General features: G+C 60.3%; 1 protein-coding gene and 1 non-coding gene across 3 annotated transcripts in view; one reads left to right on the plus strand and one right to left on the minus strand.

Moving 5' to 3' along the window:
• The window catches only part of FAM3D (FAM3 metabolism regulating signaling molecule D), a 33,391-nt gene extending 13,856 nt beyond the window's left edge, over window positions 1-19,535 (plus strand). Inside the window, exons 4-12 of one of the 2 annotated variants that reach the window (XM_075998806.1) lie at window positions 945-995; window positions 3,042-3,149; window positions 4,198-4,221; window positions 7,952-8,069; window positions 9,433-9,491; window positions 12,416-12,466; window positions 15,793-15,877; window positions 16,583-16,709; window positions 19,101-19,535. In XM_075998806.1, coding sequence (XP_075854921.1) covers window positions 983-995; window positions 3,042-3,149; window positions 4,198-4,221; window positions 7,952-8,069; window positions 9,433-9,491; window positions 12,416-12,466; window positions 15,793-15,877; window positions 16,583-16,709; window positions 19,101-19,190 — 675 coding nt within the window. In that variant the 5' untranslated portion in view covers window positions 945-982 and the 3' untranslated portion in view covers window positions 19,191-19,535. Of the gene's footprint in view, window positions 1-944; window positions 996-3,023; window positions 3,150-4,197; window positions 4,222-7,951; window positions 8,070-9,432; window positions 9,492-12,415; window positions 12,467-15,792; window positions 15,878-16,582; window positions 16,710-19,100 lie in introns of both variants that reach the window. The other variant, XM_075998805.1, reaches the window with a different exon arrangement.
• Window positions 19,536-23,075: 3,540 nt separating this feature from the next.
• Window positions 23,076-23,194, minus strand: LOC142865627 (5S ribosomal RNA). The gene has a single exon (XR_012915827.1). It is a non-coding gene; the product is annotated as a 5S ribosomal RNA (ribosomal RNA).
• Between the last annotated feature and the right edge of the window lie 321 nt (window positions 23,195-23,515).

The following is a 23,515-nucleotide window of genomic DNA, read 5'->3' on the forward strand; positions in this document are numbered from 1 at the left end:
AGCACCTGTGGGGACACAGGGGAGGGGTGGGGAGAAGGATGGCCCTGCCTGGGACTCAAGGAGGAAGGAGACCTCGGTTTCAAGCCTCCTCTGGGCCGGAGAGTGCTGGCCCTGTGGGGAGTGTCGGTGCGTTCAGCAGCCGGAGACGTGCATCCCGAGACTGCTCCCACCCTCGCACGCTGAACAAACCTGGGCTGAACCACGCTGGGTCTTGCTTGCCCGTCCCTAAAATGAGGGTCGTGAGGATTAAAGGAGACACTGTGTAGACAGTACCTGGTACAAACTCACCTGTAATATGTGAGTTCTGATTGCTCTTCCTTTTGGTACCTCAACAAAGATCACATAAGCTTCGGGTTCTGATGGTGTCACTGATGTTGGCTGCCTAGGTGGACATCCCTTGGCAGGCAGGCAGGGAGGGAGGAATCAAGGGAGGAAGGGAGGAAGGAAGGGAGGGAGGAAGGAAGAAGAAAGGAAGGAAGGAAGGAACAGACAGGTGGGTGGGTGGATGGATGGATGGATGGATGGATGGATGGATGGATGGATGGATGGATGGATGAGTGAGTGGGTGGGTGGATGGATGGATGGTTGGAAGGATGGACGGATGAACAAGTAGACAGTCAGATTAATAAATAGATGATTGGATGAGTGAATAAATAAAACCCTCCAAAAGACAGTGGCTAACCAGGCTGCACCTTCCTCTCCTGTCTAATCTCTGCACTTAAAATAGGCATAGTAAATTGAATATAAAATTCCAGGGGCGAGAGTGAAGGAGAGGTGGAGGCAGAGAGGAAGGAGGAAAATTGCCCGATTCACATGGTAGGTAGTGGGAACCCAAGTGACAGGGTCACGACCTCTTCTGCTCGAGGCGTGCCCGTCTCTGGTCTTGAGCCTTGTTCATTTCAGACCTGACGCCAGTTTACAACTTGATTTTCTTCTCCCTGTAGGTTAACGCTGACCTCAAGCCACTCATCACCCGGACAGGATGAGACTGTCAGGTAGGCCCAGATCCTGACGATTCTCCAGGTGGGCCCTGCGGTTGGTTTGGGAGGCACCTTTCTGTCAGCGGTGCGCCCGTCCTGGGCTCAGAGGTGGTTTGGCTGTATCTGTTCTCGCACGGTCAGGCCAAAGTTCCCGGGAAACCAACGGCTGGAGCCGGGGCGAGAGGGGAGGTGACTCCCTGTCTCTAGGGCCAGAGGGCGGGAGAGACTTTGGCACGGTGGCCCCACTTGGCTGGGGTCATAGGGATTAGCCTTATGTTGGAAACACCTGGCCCTGGTTAGAAATTAGGGACAAAATGTTTACCTCAAGGAGGGCTATTCTAGAATCCTCAGCATAGGGCAGGAATGAGGAAGGCAAAGGCCTTCTGGTCCACACCCTCATACTGCACCCCTTTGTACAGATTGGGAAACTGAGGCACCAAACAGAACGTGTACATGCCTCATTTCTATTCCCAAACAGCTGTGAGGAGTCAGGAGCACATGTTTTAGAGTCAACTTACTTCTCTGGGTTCAAATCCTACTTCTGTCACTGACTAGCGAAGTGACTTTGGGGAAGTGACTGCCTCTCCAAGCCTCAGTTTCCTCGTGTGTAAAATGGGGGTAGGTAATAGTGTCCGCATACAGGGCTCCTGGGAGGATGAATTGAGATCATGTATGTAAAAGCTGCTCACATGGGACCTGCACAGAATGAGCTGCGTGACTGTGAGCCGCTGTCCAGGAGGAGTGCTGGCTGCCCAGAGCCACGCTGTGGCCCAGGAGACGGGGGCCCACCGACCTGCACCCCACCTCTCAGGACCCGGGGTGCCTCCTTCCTCACCCCAAGTGGTCAGAGACTAGTACGAGGCCCCAGAGCTAAAGTCAGGGCTCAGGAGCAAAGGCCAGGCCGCCAGGGAGGCTGGAGAGAAAGGCCAGGCCTGCCCAAGCCTAGAGGGTCAGAGAAGAACGGGTGGGCCCGACTCAGGAGGCAACAGGGAAGGGCAGTGAGCCGCCTTCGGCTCTTGTACGGCAAGCGAGCGGGCCAGGAGCCCTGGTGGCTCCTCCTGTGAGGGGTTGTTCCCCAGGGACGCGGGAAGAGTCAGGAGCAGCCTGGCTGTGAGGCAGGGGCCCAGGGACTCGGGGGTCAGGAGCAGCCTGGCTGTGAGGCAGGGGCCCAGGGACATGGGGGTCAGGAGCAGCCTGGCTGTGAGGCAGGGGCCCAGGGACGCGGGGGTCAGGAGCAGCCTGGCTGTGAGGCAGGGGCCCAGGGACGCGGGGGTCAGGAGCAGCCTGGCTGTGAGGCAGGGGCCCAGGGACGCGGGGGTCAGGAGCAGCCTGGCTGTGAGGCAGGCCTGGGAGCTGCGCCTCGATTGAAGCTGCACAGCAGGGCCAGCGCGCGGCTACTTGTGGTGGTCTTGAGGGGGAGTTGGTGGAAACCGTAAGGGGACAACCTCACCTCCAAGCCACCCTGGAGGCTGCCTACTGTTGATGACAACGTCCTTCCCAACAAGCCTCGAGCTCAGTGGCAAGGGCGTTACCATGCCTGCTCCGTGACTGAGGGACTCCAGCTCAGAGGCTGAGCTCCTGCTCGAGGTCACACAGCACCGCTGGCTGCCCTGAGCACTGGCCGCAGCCTTCCTGACCCCGTGCCAGGGCTCCCTCCCAGAGCCTGCTCTTCCGCCGCAGCCCGCAGCCCGCAGGCCTCAGCTCAGCGGGGTGTGAAAGTGCGGGTTCCCAGGCCCCGTTCCTAGCCATTTTCTCTTGGAGGGCTAAGTGGAACCCAGAGAGGTGTATTTCAACTGTCTCTCCCAGGGGACCCACGGGGAGATTTGACACGTGACCTGGCAGCATGATCTCACCAGTGCCATTGCGCGGGTTCACACGTGGACTTACCACACGGTCCCCCGTAGAGTCCCGGCGTGGCTGTGTCTGACCCTGCAGCACGGGGTCCCGTGGTGTGGTCTCACTATGGGCCTCTGGGAAGGACTCGCATAGTCTCGTGGCGGGGGTGGCCTTGCGGCGTGGCCTAGCGCTGTGCTCTCCTGGCAGCGTCTCCCCGCCCCGCAGGTGTGCTTCGCCTCCTGGCCCTCACCCTCGCCCTGGTCGCCACGTGGATCTTCGCTCGAAACTACGTGAGCGGCGGCATGAAAACCATCCGTCTGCCGCGCTGGCTGGGTGAGTGGGCTCGCTGCTGGCAGGGTCCGCAGGCTTCCGCCCCAGGCGACCCGGGAGACAGACACAGCCAGCTGTGCTCCTGCCTTCCGGGTTGGGGCCCGGCCATCTGGGGAGACAGGGAGCTTGAGGAGGACGCCCCCAGGCTGCCAGGAAGGCCGGAGCCTGCGGGGACCGAGAGTGTCCCGAGGGGCTGGGCGACACACGTGCCCGCACCAAGGGCTGCTTTGGAAGGTGACCCCAAGAAGGGAGGGAGTGTGGGGTCCCCCAGAAGAGCAGAGCGCCCGCCCTGGCATTTGTGCTGCCACTGGGCCCTGTTCTCCGGGACTCACCGCCAGTGCGGTGGAGATCGGACTTGGGGCAGCAGAAACGACTAGGAGCCAGCAGATGAGAAGCCAGGAAGCGGCCGAGGGCCAAGGCCCAGCACGGCAGTCGGCGCCGCAGGCCGTGGGGCGGGGGGTGCCCCAGCACGGGCGGAACCGCCACCGCAGCACAGTCGCCCCTTCCCTGCGGGCCTCCGCCGGCCCGGGCTTGGCCCTCACAGATCGACCCGCCCGCTCCTCGCCACAGCCCACGCAGGGCGGCTGTGGGCTGTGCCGGTCTCCACGTGCGGTCAGGGAAACCGAGGCCCAAGGAGGTTCACTGCCACATACAGTCACACTCTAGGGGCGAGGGCTCAAACTCCAGTGGGCTCAGACAGAGGCCAGCTTCTTTTTAACCATGAGAAAGCCGTATACGTATGTCTGCACATGTGTATGTGCACATGTGTGTGTCTGCATGTGCATGTGTGTTCGTGTATGTGTCTCTGCATGCGTGTGTCTGTGCATGCACGTGTCTTGTGTGTACATGAATGCATTGTATGTGTGCGTACATGTATGTGTATCTGTGTGCTATGTGCGTGTGTATGAATGGGTGACAGTGGCAAGGGGCCTTTATTTCCTTTCAATAGTGCCACTTTAGGGTCCCTTCTTCCCACTCCCCAGCCCCCAGCCCCCGTGCCGCAGGGGCGCCAAAGCGCTTTCTCTCTAACCAGATTCTGTCTTCCCTCTAGCTGGCTCTGCCCCCAAGGAGACCGGTGAGTATCCACCCAGCTCCTCCTCCTCACCCCTGCCCCAGCCACCCACCCGCCTGCCCCCCTCCTGCGTGCCCAGCGCAAGAAGGCCCAGGTCTCCCCTCTCGGCCCCACAGGTCCGCCCAGCCTTCTCCTCCCACAGCCCAGCGGTGCCTTCTGAAGCCTCCAAACCCTGCGGCAGGGTGGCCCCTCAGCCGTTCAGACTCTGCCACCCCCACCCCCCACCCCCGTCCTCCCCACCCGGGGGCCAGAGCGCGGCTGTCCGCATCACTGCGCAGAGACCGGCTTGGCGCGGGGCTCCTGTCCAAAGTGTGGGGCCACGCCGGGCAGCCCAGGAGCCCCAGAGACAAACAAGCCGGCGCCAATCGTGTGCTGGGGTAGCAATGGCAGCTGTGCCAAGAAGGGGAGGGAGGCAGGCAGGTTCCAGGAGGGTCACCCCCTTCCGATGGGGTCGGGGCAGGGAAGGCCTCAGGGAGGAGGTGGCCTTCCAGCTGTGCCTCCCGGTGGAAGGAACGGCCTACGCGAGGCCCGGACGCGGGAATGTTCGGGCTGCACCGGCGACCTGGGCTGGGGAGTCCAGGACGAGAGCAGTGGGGAGAGAGCTCCGGGAGGGCGGGAAGCGGGGCTCCACGCCAGCCCCTGCGGGTGTCGGGACAGGCACCAGCAAGGCCCTCAGCCCCCAGGGGCAGACGGGGGAGGGAGGGACAGCTACGATGGCAACAGTGACATGACTGCGTGCCTACTGTGTGCCAGACACTGTTCAGAGCTCCAAGGCATCTCTCATGACCCTACATGCAACCCTATGTAGGCGCTATAATTAGCCCTTCTCATAGGTGAGGAAACTGAGGCTCAGAGAGGTGAAATCTCTTGGCCGAGAGATTTTCAGCTCTAAGAGGTGGAGCAGAAGTCAAATCCCCACCCCCTCTTCTAGTCCCGATCCTGCCCCCTCAACCTCTCTTGCAAAAGGCTCCCCCATCTTCCTTCTCAGGGTGGCGCCTGCAGCTCCTAGAGTAGGATTTTACTGGACTAGGAAGGGCATGGGAGCCCCACTGCACTGTGGGATCACAAAGCACAAACGCTGTGAATCAACCCAGCGTGCCCTCAGCCCCATGCCCTGAAGCCTCCTTGGTCTTATTCTGGAATGGACACAGTGTCGCCACATCTTGGTGCGGAACACACGTGTAGACGTCACCTGCTGCAGGAATGACAAATTCAAGCACGTGTGCTACCTTCCACCCTGCCAGCTCCCGTGTAGACATCACCAATCAATCCCAGCATTTGTTCCCTCCAAGCCCACAGGCAGCCTCAGAGCTTTATCACTAAGCCTCTAACAGTAGGGCGAAAACGACATTTAAGAGGACGCCTGTCTGACAGTCCTGATCTGAACCCACTCCCTGATTTCACAGTTGCCAAAGATAAAGGGAGAGTTTCCGGCAAGTAACGCGGCAGATTGAGGGAAGAGCGGCCCAAGTCCCTGACAACATGCCCCCCCCAGTGCTCTAGGCATCATGCTATCGCCACACCCTGAGCAATGGCTGAGGGTCCCAGCGGGATTGGGCCCCAAGGTTTGAGGCAGCCTCCCAAGCCTCAGCCCCCAGGGCAGATCTCCTGCCTCCCTATGCCAGAGACACGTTGGCGTCCCCCCCCCTTCATCCAGCACTTGGCCGTGAAGGCTGGATGGTCAGAAAATCAATTCCAGAAAAGCCTGCGTGAGGCAGCCTGTCGGCAGCAGGTTTATCAGACTTAGCTGCAGCTGATTAGGCTCTGGGCAAAGTCCAGGGGTGGCCCCTGAGGCCTGGACAAACCTCCCTCCCTGCACAGGGGAGACGCTCTGGTCTCAGAGTAACCGGCCTCTGGCGAGGGGTGCAGGTGGCTGGAGGGGGCCTGGCGGACACCCCTCAGCAGCCCTGCAGCAGGAACTGGGCCCGTCCTCGAGTCCTGTCCGCCGCCCGGCCCTGGGCGTGGCTGGCCACTCTGCCCTGGACCCCCCTCCCGGTGTCTCCACTCCCCGCCTCCGTCTCTGGGCGATCACGGCCTGTTGGAGCTCGGTCACACCCACCAGGTGGCTGTGCCGAAACCGGACGGGGAGGGGCCCCAGGAGAGCGGCCTCCTCAGACCCCCAGGGCTGCCCGCCCAGCTGAGGGCCGACCCCAGCAGGGGCCGCGCAGGCTGCATTCATTTCTGCTCGGCCTGCTCAGAGGTGCCTCGGGCTTGCCCAGCCCGGCGCAGCGCGCCGTGTCCCTCCAGAGGGATGCTTGTTCCCGGCTCACCTACGAGCTGGCGCTAGTCTGGTGAGGGCCCCGGAAACTCGCTGTCTGCCCAGCCTGGCCCAGCCTGGCCTGAACGCGGCGTGCGTTCCTGCAGCGAAGGTTCGCTGGGCGCCTGCGGCGTGCCGGGCACAGGAGTTATGGGGCCAGCGCAGCAAGGCAACAAACGTCAAGTGCGTGCCCCGGGGTCCAGCAAGCCCTCGGTGCGCCCAGAGTCCTCTAGGAGCCCGCGGGTCTGCTCCGAAGCACGCACCAGCAGACCACGGCCGGCGCCTGACTCGGGCAGGCAGAGCCAGGCTGCCCGGCCCGCTCGTTGCATGCCTCCCCCCTCCCCGCCTGGCACCGGCCTCCGCACTTGCCCTGAAGGCCGAGTGGAGAGCACGCTGGCCTCAGGAACAGCCGCAGCCACCAGAGTGCCACCTAGTGAGCGCCCGCGGGTCTCCCAGGCACCACGCTGGGCTCAGCGGGCCAGCCTGCTGGCCGTCTACCCCAGGGTCCTGCACGAAGTAGGTGCTCAGCACACAAGTGACGAATGAGTGAAAGGAACAAAGCCAGCATGTACTGCGCGTGCTCATTTGTTCCTCACGAGAACCCAGCGGGAGGCCCCATAGTTGGCCCATTTTACAGATGAGGAAGCTGAGGTGTGAGCAGGGTGAAGGCTTCCCCAAGGGAGCCTGGCTTGTGCGAGGCGCCCAGCCCCCAGGCTGGGCCCAGGAGGCTGTCAGCGGGACCTCTGGGGTCACAGAAGGCTGCCGTGGCCCAAGAGAGAGGATCCCTTGCTCACAGTGTCTCTGCTCACTCAGGCTGGCCGCACTCACTGAGCATGGCTGTGCCTGGAGCTGTGACAGGAGCCGAAATCAGGCCAGACACAGCCAGCATCCTGCGCTCCCATGAGGGACACGGGGCTCCGTCTCCCAGACTCAGCCGTCAGAAAGGCTGCTGGGGGCCTCTGGGCTTTGTCCTGAGCCTGCGCCCTGGCCCTCCCCTCCCCCGTCCTCCCCTGCCCCGTCCTCCTTGTCCTCCCCTCCCCATCCTCCCCTCCCCTTCCTCCCCTCCCCCATCCTCCCTTCTACATCCTCCTTGTCCTCCCCTCCCCATCCTCCTTGTCCTCCCCTCCCCATCCTCCCCTCCCCATCCTCCCTTCTACATCCTCCTTGTCCTCCCCTCCCCATCCTCTCATCCTCCCCTCCCCCATCCTTCTCTCCCCTCCCCGTCCTGCCCTCCACTCCCTCCTCCTCCCCTCCCCTGTCCTCCTCTCCCCCTCCCCTCTTCCCCTCCCCTCCTCCCCTCCCCTCCTCCCCTTCCCTCCTCTTCTCCTCTTCCCCCTTTCCCTCCCCTCCTCCCCTCCCCTTCCCTCCTCTTCTCCCTTCCCCCCTCCCCTCCCCTCCCCTCTCCCCCCCTCTCCCCTCCTCCCCCAGGCCCTTCCTGAGCTGCTGCCCACAAAAGCTGGTCTGTTCCCTCCCCAGAAGCCGTAAAGACCAAGTGCGACCTCAGCAAGCCCTGCCCAGCCAACTTCTTTGCATTTAAAATCTGCAGCGGGGCCGCCAACGTCGTGGGCCCCTCTTTGTGCTTTGAAAACCACATGTAAGTACTCAAGGGCGCCTGTGTTTCCTTTATTTCATCCATTAGAAAATTCAGAGGCTGCAGGGGGCAGGCCTGTGAGACCAGTGACATCTTCCCCAGGGTTCCTTGTACTCAAGTACCTGAGTCACAAATAATAGTCCAGCTTCTGTGTCTGCCTGCACCTTACTAAGTGCTTTGACATCACATCTCATCATCCATTCGCCAAATCCTGGGGAGGTGGGGCTGCTATTTATTAACCCTACTGTGAAGATGAGAAAAGTGAGCCAGGATTTGACTCAGGTCTAACAGCCCAGCCTGGGCTTCCCACAAAAAGAGGCACCTGTGTAAAAGGTTCCAGTCCAAGACCCAGGCATCACAGCCCAGCTGTAGCAGGTGCCAGGACTCCCGTCCAGGCGCAGGAGAAAGACTGTATATCCATTATCCAACCTGGAGAGTAAAGGCCCTGGGGCAGAAGTTCACCCTACAAAAGAACACAGATGGGTCTTTCAGCCAGGATTCTGAACCGAAATACAACTTGTTTAGTCAAAACAAGGAACTTATTGGTTCATATACCTCAAAAGCCAGAGGTGGTGGACTTCAGGACCAGCTAGATCCAGGGGTCAAACCATGTCATCAGGGCTCCTTCTCACACCATCTTCAGCTCTGTTTTCCTCTGTTTTTTTCTCTACTGAAAATGGACTTCTCCATGAGGTCAAGGAGAGAGGCCACCAGCTGGTTTGACATAATAGCCCAGCCAAGCACCCAATGGGAAGAGAGCTACACAGTCTGAATTGGCCCTGCAAAAGTCCCAAGACTGGTCCTCACTGACTGGCCTGGGTCAGTCACAGGACCACGCCTAGCCCAGTCACTGTGGCCAGGGACACAGGACATTCTGCTTGTCTGGGCCTGGGAGAGAGAGCTCAGTGCCGGCAACTTCCCGGCCTGAGGCTGGAGACAGCTCTGCCAGCAGCCCCAGAAGACAGGTGTGCATGGTGGGCCAGCAGAACACGGCTGCGCCCCACGTGGGGTGCCCAGACGCCCCGGGATGGCAGAACTTTCTGGATTCTGTCTCTTCCCAGCAGCCAGTCCTCACAGCCTGGGCAGGCGGGCTGGCATGCCCACAGCAGCTCAGAGCCCAGGCAGGGACCCCACCTCTTCTCTGAGCAGACTGTTCTGGTCCAAACATGCCACAAGAAACCCTTCAGAGAATGCAGCCTACCACTGGTTTCCAGGAGAAAACAGAGGCCCAAATCATTCCAGGTGTTTCCGGACACTTCCACGTCACCCCGCATGGACCCTTTCGGATTTCCCCAGTCATGAGAGCAGAGCATCCATTGCACACTCGGCACTGACTGTTGTATTTGTTTTTCTTCTTCACCTTCAGGATCATGAGTCCCGTGAAAAACAATGTGGGCAGAGGCCTGAACATCGCCCTGGTGAATGGTGAGTCGCTGGTCCGGCCCAGACAGCCCTGCCAGGCTCTGGGCACTGCGGGGCAGGGGTGGTGGGCCGGCCTGGGGGACAGAAGGTCAGAGACATCCAGTGAATGGTGAGTCGCTGGTCCAGCCCAGACAGCCCCGCCAGGCTCTGGGCACTGGGGGCACAGGGGTGGTGGGCCGGCCTGGGGGACAGAAGGTCAGAGACATCCAGTGAATGGTGAGTCGCTGGTCCAGCCCAGACAGCCCCGCCAGGCTCTGGGCACTGGGGGCACAGGGGTGGCAGGCCAGCCTGGGGGACAGAAGGTCAGAGACATCCAGTGAATGGTGAGTCGCTGGTCCAGCCCAGACAGCCCCGCCAGGCTCTGGGCACTGGGGGCACAGGGGTGGCGGGCCGGCCTGGGAGACAGAAGGTCAGAGACATCCAGTGAATGGTGAGTCGCTGGTCCAGCCCAGACAGCCCCACCAGGCTCTGGGCACTGGGGGCACAGGGGTGGCGGGCCGGCCTGGGGGACAGAAGGTCAGAGACATCCGGTGAATGGTGAGTCGCTGGTCCAGCCCAGACAGCCCCACCAGGCTCTGGGCACTGGGGGGCAGGGGTGGTGGGCCGGCCTGGGGGACAGAAGGTCAGAAACACCTGGTTCTGCCACAGACCTGGGAGGACACACTTCTTGAAACATGGCCCAGCCTCAAAACCTCCCCAGCTTAAACCAACACACACAAGGCCATAGGGGACAATCCATGGCAATGGGGGATCACACGCTGAACGCACACCTTCATTGATTCATCCAACAACACGGGCAGCGGCTACTGTGGCCAGGCCCGGTACCGGGCACTGGGGTCAGCAGCCGAGAACTGGAAGACAGAGCCTGGCTTCTCACGCCCACGGGTGTCAGTGAAGCCCACAACAGTGCCAGTGTGGGGGCATCTCGGAAGTGCAGATACGGGAGCTGGGACACAGAGTGGGCCGGGGGTCAGGGGAGGCTTCCAGAGGGAGGCGGTGGTCACTGGGCGTAAAGGGAGTAGAGGTTGCCAGGAGGAAAGTGGAGGAGGTTCCTCCAGGCAGGGCCACGCGAGCAAGGGCAGGGAAGGGAGGGAGGGAGGCTCCTCCAGGCAGGGGCACGTGGAGCAGGAGCAGGGAAGGGAGGGAGGGAGGCTCCTCCAGGCAGGGCCACCCGAGCAGGGGCAGGGAAGGGAGAGGGAGGGAGGGGAGAGGCTCACGGGGCGCCGCAGGGTCTTTCTGGCTGAAACCTGGAAGAGGCAGTGGGGAGAGGCGAGGCCTGCAGGATGGGGCCCTGCGTGGACAGGCGGGGGTCAGGACAGCCTGGCCAGCTTCCTGGGAGCCGGGAAGAGGGGCCGGGCAGGAGAGCAGGACGCTGAGCACCACTCCTCCAGGCCTGTCCCCTCCGGCCTCAGGACAGTGGCTGCTGGCACGGCGGCTCCTTCGTGCAGGCAGCTCGGGTGGCCTCGGCACTCGTCCATGCAGGCCAGACCCCAGATGACTGCAGGAGCCTGAGCTTACGCGGACAATCCCCCCAGCCTGCTCTCACCCCAAGGTGCGGAGGGCAGGAATGGCTCCAGCCGCAGTGACCTGGCGGAACCTGCTGAGTTTCTCTTTCCCCAAATGGGCCGCCCCCGAGAAAACCTCTTCGAATATTCTCCTATGAGATGGCCCCAGAGTGGAGCCTCCTTCACTGCCTCTCACAAATCCAAAAGATAAAAACCACCACCCGTAAGAGTGAACATTTATTGAGCACTTATTGTGTACATTTAGCCCCATCACTCTGCTAGAATAAAGCTGTGCTCCATAGCCCCATTTTCCAGGTGAGAAATGAGATTGAGAGAGGCTAAGCAACCTGCCAAGGCCCCACAGCTGGCAGAACGGTCCAGATTTGAACCCAGACCTGGCTGGCTCCAGGCTTTAAGCACTCGGCTGAACGACCTGCCTAGACTAGGAACCCGAAGCACACAGATAGCACGCCTGCGTGCCAGCTCTCGGGAGGCCCGGCAGTCATCTTGGGCCCCAGGCCCTCATCAGTCTATAATGAGCCGGACGACACAAGCATTGCTAAAGATCCAGGAGTTCTTACCCTTAGTGGGGCAGAGTTCGTGGCCACCATCCGCACACGGTCGACAAAGCAGTTTCAGGGGTTCTTTGGCCCTTCCCAAGGGCCTCAGGCGAAGCTCTGTGTGGACGCTACGTGTCTCTGAGGATCCTGGAGGGCTGTGCGGGCCTGGCCATGTGGGAGCACTGCCATGGCCCAGGGCTGGTCCTCCCTGCTGCAGGATCTGCTGCAGGCCCGCCATCCCCGCTGCAACACCTCCACCTGGTGGCAGCGAGGGCGAACTGCACTTCCCTCCAGAGCACGGGGTTCCTGGAGGATGGGGTTTTTGCCGCCTCCTGGCACAAAACCCAAAAACCGCAATTCACATTCCTGGGCCCTGGGAAACTGAGTGCCATTTAGCTCTCTGCACAGCTCTTTGCCTTCACGAGTTGGAGGACTCAAGTTGCAGATTTTCTATTTAGGTGGGAATGATGATGAAGATCATCATCCTTGTTAAGATTTTGGAGCTAAAATCCATCTTGTATGCGTACTATTTTAAATATACTGTATTTAGTTCACACCACCCATTGTGCAGATGCAAAACTTGAGGTCAAAATGTTAAGTCACATGCTAGGAAGTGGCAGGACAGAGCATAGACTCGGATTTGGTAGATTCTGTTGGATTCCAGGGACACCCTCAGCCTTTGCGTGCTGGACCACTTGGATCAGCCCAGCAATCCCTGGGCAGCAGCTCAGTCCTGCACACCCCTGCGGGACCTGACTTCATTCAGCTCGCATTCTATTCTTAGACTCTAGACAACAGCGTAGCCATCTTCACAAAATGACAAGCAAGCAGAAGGTAACAGCTCTGCTCTCTTGACCCCTAGGAACCACGGGGACCGTGATGCGGCAGAAAACCTTTGACATGTACTCTGGAGGTAGGTGCTCTCCCGCACCGAAGCCGCAGGGTGGGCAGAGCCCCTTGGTGGGGCAGGGAGCCTTTGGCGCGGGGCTGCCACTCATTTCCCACTGCAGACAAGCAGAACGAGGCAGGTGGGGGCTGACTCAGACCCTGAGACAAGAACCCAAGTGCAGCAGTTCACCTGGAGGCAAAATGTCAGCAGGGGAGCAGGGGGGCGGGCGGGGGAGGAAGGGAGCGGAAGGGAAATGTGCTAGCAAGCCATTAAACATGGCAGTGGGAACACTGGAGCCAGCACCAAATACATGCCTCAGAGACACCCCAGAGAAACGAGGGGGCGGCCCTGCCCCTAGTTCCTCGGCACTTCCCGGCACTTCTGGCCTGCCCCTGGGAGATGCGTGGAGCTGGAGGCCGGAGAAGACCTTCCCGCGGAGAAATGCCAGTGCCGGCAGTCAGGCCAGGCAAGCGCCACTGAAGTGCTGAGGACGAGGGCGTGTGTCTGCACCCACTCACGCTCTGCTAGGTAAGGGACCTGGGTCTCTGGTAACCCAAGGACAGGTCAAGGTCCCTGAGGTCCAGAAAGGACTTCTCTGGGGCTCCGAGCTCTCTGCACCCGCCTGCAGGTGCCTTTCGTTCCTCTCTGCGCAGACATGCTTTCGAGCCTCTCTGCACAGCGTGCTCCTTAGAGAGTCACCCCTCCTTGCCCTGAGCACGGCCAGGCAAGACAGGCGCTGACCTGCCCAGGCTGAAGTCCCGGACATCGAAGTCCCCACCAGCAGCTTCCTTGCCAACCAGCCACCATGGTGGGGTGGGCCTCACTCTGCATTCCTGGCATCTTTCAAAGCGTGGCAGAGTATGCCAACCCCGCCGCCCAGCTGGTCACCCAACCCCCCTCCGGCACAGGAGGCTCGAGGACGAGTGGAAAGCAGCAGGCGGCAGAGATCTGGCCCTACAGGGCTGGTTTCCATCCGCGCAGAGGAGCTGGGCCCCAGCCCCTTGTTGGAGCCCAGCTAGACGCCGTTTCCCTTCCGTCCCCCTGAGACCAGGGGCCAGCTCCGGGCTTGGCGTCCCCGGGACGCAGAGCGTGTGTGACCGCCACCCCCAGAAAGCCCCTCGCAGAGCAGAAGGGGCTTCCCAGCTGCCAACAGCTGGGTGTCCTCTCTCCTGCCTCCCTGCGTCCTCGCCTCAGCCCCAGGGCGGAGCCACCTTGCCTATGCCCACCTAACCTGTGAGCCCGAAGGGGAGTCAGCAGGCAGCAGAGAGCTGACCCTCTCAGCCTCGCAAACAAGAGAAGGGCCGAACTGTGGGAAGTGGGGGTGTCGGAAGGTGGTCCGTGGCCCCACTCAGAGGAGGGCACCGGGCCCTGCCCTGGGCAGGACTTCAGAGGGCCCTACCCGGCCTTCCCAGGCTACGGCCCAGCCCACAGGCAGGAGCCTGCAGGGCCAGGGGCTGTGCCAGCCTGGAGCCTGCGGCGGCCCACGCGGGCCTCCTCCCAGGTGTGCCCCTCCCTCCAGCCGGCAGGGGGGCGGCCGTTGTGGGGTGGGAGGGCGGCATGGGTGGCACTTGGACAGGCACGCCGAGGTGTCCTCATGCAGGCGTGCAAGTCCCGCGTGGTAAGGAGGGAGCTGGGGCAGGGCTGAGAAGACGGGCAGGCATGGGCTGAGGGCCGGTGTCTGCCCAGGCGCCTGCGGACTCCAGCTGGCCTGGGGCCAGGGTTGTGGGAAAGGCCCAGCTCTGGGCTCAGAGACTTCAGACTCGTGGCCTGAAGCCGCTGGCTCCCCTGGGGCCTCTTGTCGTCACTTGTGAGACACAGGTGACCGCAGTGTCTACTCCACAAGGTGGCGTGAGGGTTCAGTGATAACTGAAATCATTGCCGGGAGGGGCCAGCCTGGCCGGCGGAGGGCCCGGGCAGCCAGTTTCGTCTCCCTTCCCTTTCTGCCTCCGTGGCTCCATCCCACTGGTTCAGAAGCAAGGAAGTCATCTGTCAGAATGAAAAGGGGAGCGATGTTTAACGATCAAACTAAGCTTTAAAGTGCCATATTACGAGCTTGGATATAGCCGTGGCTGATGGAGACCCAGAAACAAGCATTTGAGAGCAAGCAGCCCTTCCCCCAGGAGACAAAAGAGGGCCGCGGCTTTTAAAGCACCGTGATAGCCAGCAGAAGGCACACTGCTTTTCTCCCAGCATCCACTCCCACGCCAGACCAGCGCCGGACTGCAGTGTCTGCTACCAGCACAAACAAACGAATGGTGCTTGTCCGGCACAGTATATTTTTTTGTTGTTGTTTTGTTGTCTTTTTTTTTTTTTGAAACAGAGTCTCACTTTGTTGCCCGGGTTGGAGTGAGTGCCGTGGTGTCAGCCTCGCTCACAGCAACCTCAGTCTCCTGGCTCAAACTATCCTCCTGCCTCAGCCTCCCGAGTAGCTGGGACTACAGGCACGCACCACCATGCCCGGCTAATTTTTTTTTATATATATTAGTTGGCCAATTAATTTCTTTCTATTTATAGTAGAGGCAGGGTCTCGCTCTTGCTCAGGCTGGTTTGGAACTCCTGACCTTGAGCAATCCGCCCGCCTCGGCCTCCCAGAGTGCTAGGATGACAGGCACGAGCCACCGTGCCCGGCCAGCAGCACACTGTTTTTGTCCTGAAAGTTCAAGGGCCTTTCATTAGAAGAGCACGTCTTAAAAGGAAACTATATTATTGCCTTAATTATGCAGAAAAGTGGTTATAAAAATAAAGATAACAGAAAGAAATCATCATCCTCACAGTGAGCCAGAAGCTGCCGCCTCCCCGGGTGCTGAGCCTAGGCCTGCTCTCGGTTCAATATTAATAGCTCTGCAGGTTAGGGAGGCGCTACAGACACAAACGAAGTCTTGCTGCTTCTTGTAGCAGGAGAGCTGGAGTAGACTCACGTCTCTCTCAGTGGTCTCGGTTGTCTGCCGCCGTGTGTGTTCCTTCTAAAGTCGGCTCACACAATCCGGGCACCATCCAGTTAGAAGGGAGTCAGGGGTGTGCAAAGAACCCAGAGTTCCTGGGAGAGGATGGTGCCTGGTCCCCTGAGGGCTGGGCCCACAGGGCCCTTTGACCAGGAGTCCTCACCCCAGTGGCACATCGCACTCACCTGGTGGGGCACACTCACCAGGGTCCAGAAGCCACCGCAGATCACCTACCTCTCACTGCTCACCCCCAGGACAAAGGCCGCGGGGCTCCTCCCAGGGTGCTGCCTCCTCCTGGCTTCTGAGCTCTGTGTCCACCCACCCCGGGCCACTCCCAGACAGTGGAAGACAGAATGACCAGCGGTCATGTCCCCTATGACCAGCACCTCATTTTCCTTCCTCCCCCAGATGTTCAGTTCCTGGTGAAATTCCTTAAAGAAATTCCAGAGGGCACACTGGTGCTGGTGGCCTCCTACGATGACCCAGGGACCAAGTAAGTAGAAAACTCCACCTGCCAGGCCGCGCAGTGACGAAAGCCAGACACTTCCAGACTGCATGCCCGGTCCTCGCTCCTGCCAGCGCCACCTCTGGCAACTTATCCTGAGGAAATTATCAGACGAGCGCGCAGAGAATGTGCTAGAAGTTTCGTCATAGCCTCCATTACAACAGTGTAAAACTGGAGACGCTCTCTCGCCCTGTCCAGTAATAGCTGAGTGGTCACAGAAATTATGACATGGTGACATATGATATATTATTATATATACATAAATGAGGATACACTGCATCAAAAATGACGATGCAGAAAATATTCAGGACCTGGAAGAATGCTCACCCTCTGGTGCTCAGTGAGGGAAAAGCCAATATATCAAAATGTTGATTTCGTCAAGGGAAGGAGGCGAGGCTGTATTTTGTAGTTGCTTCTTGCTGATGTTCTGTATTTTCCAAGTAGACGTGTCTTACGTTTGTGAACAGAAAGAGCACTGTTTCAGCATCGCTCCACCCACCCAGCCCCTTTCGGAGACAAAGGCACGGACCCCTCCTCCTGTCCTTCCCGAGCGCGGCCCCGTTCTCTGCGCCCCCGCCCAGGGCAGATGGTGAAGGAGGCACAGAGGGCGGGAACCTCGCCCCGCTTGAGCCCGCCACCTGATGCCCCTCCGAGCCACCCTGTGCCCTGACCATCCCCTCTGGTCCTCTGCAGAATGAACAGCGAAGTCAGGCAGCTCTTCTCCAGTTTGGGGAGTTCCTACGCAGATCAGCTGGGCTTCCGTGACAGCTGGGTCTTCTTGGGAGCCAAAGACCTCAGGAGCAAAAGCCCCTTTGAGCAGGTGGGTCCCGGCCACTGCCCCGTCCCTGCGAAGGGGTGGAGTGCACCAGGGAGGGACGGACGAGGAGCCAGGTGGGCGTGGGAAGAACAGTCACCTGCCACGGGCCTTGCTGAGAGGAGCCTCTGGAGAGAATCACCCGGTTGTTATTTGCTCCAGAGGGCAGGGAGGGGTGACTGGCTGGTCCCCAGAGGGAAGCTGCCTTGACCATTTTGCAAAAGGTGGGCCATGTGTAAATGCGATGGTGTGTAGGTCAGCACCAGATAAGAGAAGGAAAAGGAGAAAATAAGGATGAGGGGGAAATGAGACGTGGATGAAAGAGGAAGAAACGCAGAAATGCAGGCTGCGTGATGGGCAAAGAGAGCCAGAGCAGGGGCAGGACGCCTGGCTTCCAGTCCCAGCTGTGACCTTGGCCTGACCCTCCCCCTCCAGGCCTCAGTTTCCCCATCTGTAAAAGGAAAGGTTTGGACCAGGGGAGCCCTGAGTTCCTTCTAAGCTTCCTGTGGAGAGAAGGAACCTGCAGCCAGCAGGGACATGGAGCGAGCCCACAAAGGGGGCCTGTGGAGGGAGCCCGGGAGGGGACATGGCAGAGGTAGCCCTGAGCAGAGGCCTGAGGGACACTAACTGGAGGAGGGAGGGAGTTGGCAGGACCCTCGAGGGTCCCTGGGAAATGCTGTGGCTTCTGTCCCCACCTGTCCATCTCCAGTTTGGAGCAGTTCCAGAAGCCTGGGGGTGGGCCAGGCCCTCAGCGCATGATGCAGGCCAGTCCCCAACAGTGAGAGGCCTGTCTCTGCCCAGGTCCCAAGACGGGGAGGTGAGGGCCAAGGGCTCTGACACGTGGGACACTGAGGAGAGCAGACGCTGACCGGAGGGCAGTGGGGAGCCCTGGGAGGCCTGATCAGGAGAGTGGCAAGGTCAGAAAGACAAGCACCCGGCAGGCGCTCGCGCTGTGCAGACTGGTGCTGAGCACGCCGTGGGCAGGGTCACTTCTGTTCTCGTCTCACAGATGAGAAACCGAGACTTGGAGAGTTCTCACCAGCCTGCCCAGGGCCCAGAACCACTCAGGGATGCGCCGGCTTTCCCACGCCAGCTTTCCCACACTGGCGGCCTGCCTCCAGCAGCTCTGCCGTCCTCATCCCCCGAGGAGCCGCCCAGCCAGGCGAGCGGACTCTGGAAGGGAGGCGCGGCGGCCGGGGCAGGGCTGGGAGAGGCAGACGGGCACACTCGGGACTCGGGCTGGGCAGGGAGGAGGGTTTGTCGTTGTGTGGAAAACCTTGGTTTGGTTTGTGTGTATGAGTTTCTGAGAGAATGTGTTCGCTTTTCTAGAATAAGGGAGGTTGGTGTAGCCTGCGGAAGAGAAGGAGGAGCCTGTTCTTGCCCTCCAGGTGCAGCAGGCAGGAGGCCGGGGCTCCGCCAGCGCTCCGGGGGCTGGGGGGCTTTGGGGGAGCATTGGGTGCCGAGCTGCACGGGCAGGCGGTGCTGGGCTGCCCTGAAGCACAGGCACCAGACCCAGCAACCCGCCAGGCAGCTGCAGGAAGTCCGCAAGCACAGGAGACTCAGCCCGACTTTCCCCTGTTTGTGCCCAGCTCACCAGGACCCAACTCCCAGAACAGTGACTAAACCAACGTGCCCTTTGTCCCCACACTCGGGAAGCTGGGTTTTAGAGAAGCAGTATCTAGATGAAGTGCTACTTTCCTTCCTAAGCGTCAGCTGTAATTATCCCAACACTAGATTTTGCCATATACGTTTTTTCCTTTCGTAAACTAAACCTGAGTATTTTAGACACGACCTCAACTGATTTTGTTCTCTTCATATATTTATTACTGGTATTAATTAATATTACACAGTGGTTCCACCACTTACCACCTGGTGACCACAGGCAGTGACCTTGGCCCTCTGTGGCTTGGTCTCCCTATCTGTAGAATGGGGTGGTAACAGTGCTCGCTCCATAAGACCACTGTGGGGATTAAATACATATGGCATCTCAGCAGCACCTGGCATAGAGCAAGCGCTCAAGAATTGCTAGGAGTCTTCTTTTTATTGTTGCTATTATTATTGTTATTTGGGGTATCCTGGGGGGGCTGATGGAGAATTCAGGGACGGGGCTAAAGCTCTCTAGGCCCCCTCTCCCAACACTTAGTGACCTCACAGGGCATGACAGCAGTAACTGGGCTCGATCCCATCTCTGAGAACTTAGATAAGTTGCACCCCCTCTCTGGGCCTCAGTTTCCCCGTCTGTGAAATGAGTCAGTACTACCCAACACCCTCCCCCCATGGGGCTATGGTGAGGATGGAGTGATGAGGCATTTAGGGTTTAAAGCACGACGCACAGGCAGGTGTGAGTCCTAAAAGCCTCCCCATCGTCTGTGTTTCTGTCTTCTCTTCTCTCTCTAGTTCTTGAAGAACAACCCACAGACGAACAAATACGAGGGCTGGCCGGAGCTGCTGGAGCTGGAGGGCTGCGTGCCCCTGAAGATAGCTTAGGGTGGCTGTGGCTCTTCCCGGGCCGGGGGCCGCAAGACGCCCCTGCCAGCCTTCGGAGTCAGAGCCCTGGCAGGGCCAGGCAGACGGGAGGGACGCCTGCAGCACAGAGGGAAGCCTGACGTCCGCACACCGTGGCCGCTTGCCTCTCTGGAAACAAAACCCTCCCGCCGGGCTGACGGGTCCTGCCTGGGAGACGCCAGCCTCAGAGGGGCCCCTGGGACAGCCGTCTGTGGAGAGAACGGGTGTGCCTTCGCCAGGGACGCTGACGATCGGTCCTGAGGAAGGAAGGACTGGCTGCCCACACCGGAGCAAAATTAAATTTTATTTTTGTTGGTCTTGAACAGACCTCTCGACTGCTCACATTGCCACATTTCTCGCTGGGACTGAACTGGTCCAGACTCAGCTCGCTTGGGCCCCGCTCTGGATGCTCAGTGACAGCTCCGGGCTCACCGTCGGGCAGCTGGGAAGGGCTCGTTGTTGCAGGGACTGCCTTAGGTGCTCCTGTCCCCTTAGGAGTTCCTGTCCCCAGTGTCGTGGGCATGATGGAGGGAACAGAGCAGCTGGAGGACGGCCGGAGAGGACGTGTCGTTACCGGCTGCTTGAGCAAGAGCGGGAGAAAGCGCAGAGCGGGAAAGGGAGAGGACAGGGAGACACCCTGGCCGCCTTGCGGCCCTGGGAGCAGACACCGACAGTGGTTCTAGGAAGCACAGTAGGGTACGGGGACTGGGACAGGGAAGGGAGAGCAGCCAGTAAAGGGCCTGTTGTGAACCCAACCACCACTGCAGGGATTGGCCCCGTCCCGCCAGGAGCCTCTGGGAGTCCGTACGGACAGGCCCCAGGGCCTGCGGGAGCCGCCGAGTCTCAGCAGGGCCGTTCCGGGCTGTGGAGCGAGTCTGGGAGGGGCAGGCAGCAGAACGCGCAGGTACTGGGCCCCAGGGCGTGCACTAGGGACACCGAAAACCTCATGGAGAAGCTCCGTCCAAGTGCCATTGCCTGCCAGTGGCTTGGGGGCCACAGCTCCCCAGTCATGGGACAGGGAGGCTGCAAGAGTGCCCAGAGTGCCTGGGGCGTAGAGGAGCAGGGTGCGGGGCCATGGCGGGCCAGGCAGCGGCACGGTAGCAGTGGAGTCTGAATAAAGACCAGAGCCTGGGGGGACGGCTGTGAGCAGGCTTGGCCCAGAGAGTCAGCAGAAAGTGCCCCACCAGCCACCGCCCACCCTCAGTCACCCTCAGGGATAAAGGGGTAGCTTGCTGGCATCCATGTAATACACACCCATACATTACTTACAAAAGCACCTGGCCAGAAACTGCCTGGGACTGAAGGTGGCAGGAAATTTCCATCATTCCCATAAACATTTGTATGCTTGGAAACTTTGCTTTACAACAAGCAAAAGTACCTTCTAAAATTTTAAGAGAACCAACAAAGACTTCTAAAGTGAGCTCATGGCCAGAGACAGGGCTAGACAAATAATTCCTGGCAGGGCCACTATGGTAAGAGGATGTGGGGCAGCCACAAGGCCATGAGGGAAGAGGACAGGAAGTTTTATAGAGCTGCATGGTGTGGCACTTTAAAGACGATGAGAACACACCACCTTGCTGAGACAACCGCAGAAAGGGTCTCCCGGAGACCAGGGAGCTTGGACAGGCAGCACAGGGGAGGCGGAGGACCCTCCCAGCTTTTGCCTCTAATGGTCACTCTGGAATCTTTGGAGAACAGCCCTGGGCCACAAACTCCTCCTTTGCCCCAATGTGAATACAAAGAGAAGCCAGGGAAGTGCCAGGGAGTTCCCAGCTCCCCAGGTGTCCTCAGCCCACGACTGCCTGCTGTGGGAATGCAAAGCCCGGCTCCTTGTCTCAGAGCGGGACAACCGGGAGGTGTGATGTACACACTCCGAGGTTCCCAGGGGGATCAGGCTGAAGCTGGGACTTGGCCTGAAAGTGTCCCCTCGCATGGCCACCCCCTTCCCCTTCCTGCTCCTCTACTCCTGGTGCCCCTCCATGCAGGGGCCAGACCTTAAAAAATCACCCGCAGGAGAATCCTGGTCCCCAAGGAGCCTTCTGGGGGACCCGTGCTGAGAGAGCTTGTGGGCATGGTCCGCTGGGGCTCTGCCAGACCCAGGGCTGGGAGATGCCACCTCCCACCTCTGGGTCCCTGCAGGAAGTGTTGGCAAGCACAGGGCCAGTCCTCAAAAGGCCCAGGTGCAGGGAGCCCAGGCCAAGCAGCCTGTGGAGGAAGCCACATGCCGGGCCACCCCGGGAACACGACTGCAGGTCACGGCCCCTCCCACCTCCTCCTCTTCCCAGACATGGCGCAGGGCTCAGAGACACCTCAGACGCTGCTACCAAAGTCCAAAGGGCATCAGTTGCTCCTCCACAGCCCCCCCACCCCCCACCCAGCAGACCGCGTTGTCCAGCCAGCCCCCGGGCCTCCCTGGGGTGCCCAGCACAAAAGTGCAGACACCCACCGGACCCTCAATATCACTTTTAGGATGTTTCTGCCACTCTAAGGACCCGCAGGCCAGCTGGGCCTTCGGGCAGGACAGAGAGCCCCGGAAACCGACGTGGAGAGCTGGGTGTACGTCCCCATGAGGAGGCGGTCCCCACCTCCAAGGCTCTCCCCTTGCGGGGAGCGGCAGCCGCAGGGCCTCAGAGAAGACACCAGGCTGGGCCCCCGCGGCACAGCGGGAGCACGTCCCCCGCACGCCAGACGCTGCGGCCGCCCTGCTGCCGGGTTCCTGGGGGGCGTCCTGGAACCAGCGTCCACACCGAGCCCGTGGAAGGCCCAGGCGACGGAGGAGCGCGTCAGGCAGGGGCAGAGGAGACCGGCTGGGTAAGGGTTAGGGTTAGAGTTAGGGCACAATTCACATTCGCAACGATGTGGAAGCCACCCCAGTGCCCATCGATCCATGAGTGGATTAATAAAATGTGGCGCCTGACAACCACGGCGTGCTATTCAGCTATGAGAGACAGCGGTGAGAGGGCACCTCTCGTGTTCTCCTGGCCGGAGCTGGAACCCGTCCCGGTAAGCCAAGTAAGTATCCCAAGAATGGACACGCGAGCACCACGTGCGCGCGCTCACCAGCAAATTGGCACGAACTGGTGGACACCTTATGGACATAGAGGAATCACCTTCATCCGGTGGGGGGAGCGGATGGGCATACACATCCATCAGGACTGGGGTGGGTGCGCACCAACTGGGGGATGGGCACGCTCCAAGCTCTGACTCGAAGGGGGAGGCGGGGAAAGGGCGATGTACCTGACCTTGACATTGGTACCCCCACAATACGCTGGAAAAACACGAGAGACAAATGAATAAGAAAACAGGGGGGAGGGGGGCACCGGCAATACATGCAGCCTTAATACTTGTACTCCCATAACCTGCTTGAAAAGAGAGAGAAAAGAAAATGCAATAATAGAGATAAGGGACATTTTTTAAAAAACTGAATCCGAAAAGAAGAGTAAAATGAGGCCTGTCCAGCAGGTCTGGGTGTGACTCCGGATCCCCCAACATGCGGTGCCACCACCAGAGATTCCTGCGTGTAGCCCATAGAACCCCAAAAGCAACGGGACGAGTTCCGGTCACATGCTCCCTCAAAATGACATCCTGGCCTTCTTCTGGAACTCCCTCCCCTCCCAGACTCTCAAGGTTTCCTCCAGCGTGTGGGTTCCCACAGAGCAGACCTTTGGTCTGAGACCTGACAGTCCAGGTGCCACGCCTGCTGCCACGTGGCGGCGGTGTCGCTGCTCGGGACAAGAGGAGGCCCCACGGAGCAGGCTGGGGCGCCAGGCACCGTGACGGGGGCTGAGGGTGGGGGTGACTCCCGGGCCCGCCGCCGCCGCCGCCGCCGGGCTCCCAGAAGGGGGACAGAACAGAAAAAAAAAAAAAAGCCTACGGCACCCGGTATTCCCAGGCGGTCTCCCATCCAAGTACTAACCAGGCCCGACCCTGCTTAGCTTCCGAGATCAGACGAGATCGGGCGCGTTCAGGGTGGTGTGGCCGTAGACGGTGGAGGGCGCCCGTGCCCCGCTCAAGAAGCCGAGCCTCTCTGCGCTTCCCCGCGCCTCCTCCCGCCCCAGGCCCCGCGCCGAAGCTGACCCGCGCGTGGCCGGGACGGGCCTGTTAAGTTCTCTGGCCAGCCGGGTCCCGCGGGCTCCTCGGGACGGTGGTGCCGTGTGGGGCGGGGTGGGGGGCTGTCCACGCACGCACACACACACACACACACACACAAGATGCGCCTCCACTTGTGGACCCGCCAAGGTGGAGACGTTCCAGCCCCCCTCCTCTCCTGGCCTCGCCTCCCTCACCTACCCGCCCCCCACCCCCAG

This window comes from Microcebus murinus, chromosome 30 (assembly GCF_040939455.1).
Source record: "Microcebus murinus isolate Inina chromosome 30, M.murinus_Inina_mat1.0, whole genome shotgun sequence".
Lineage (NCBI taxonomy): Eukaryota > Metazoa > Chordata > Mammalia > Primates > Cheirogaleidae > Microcebus > Microcebus murinus.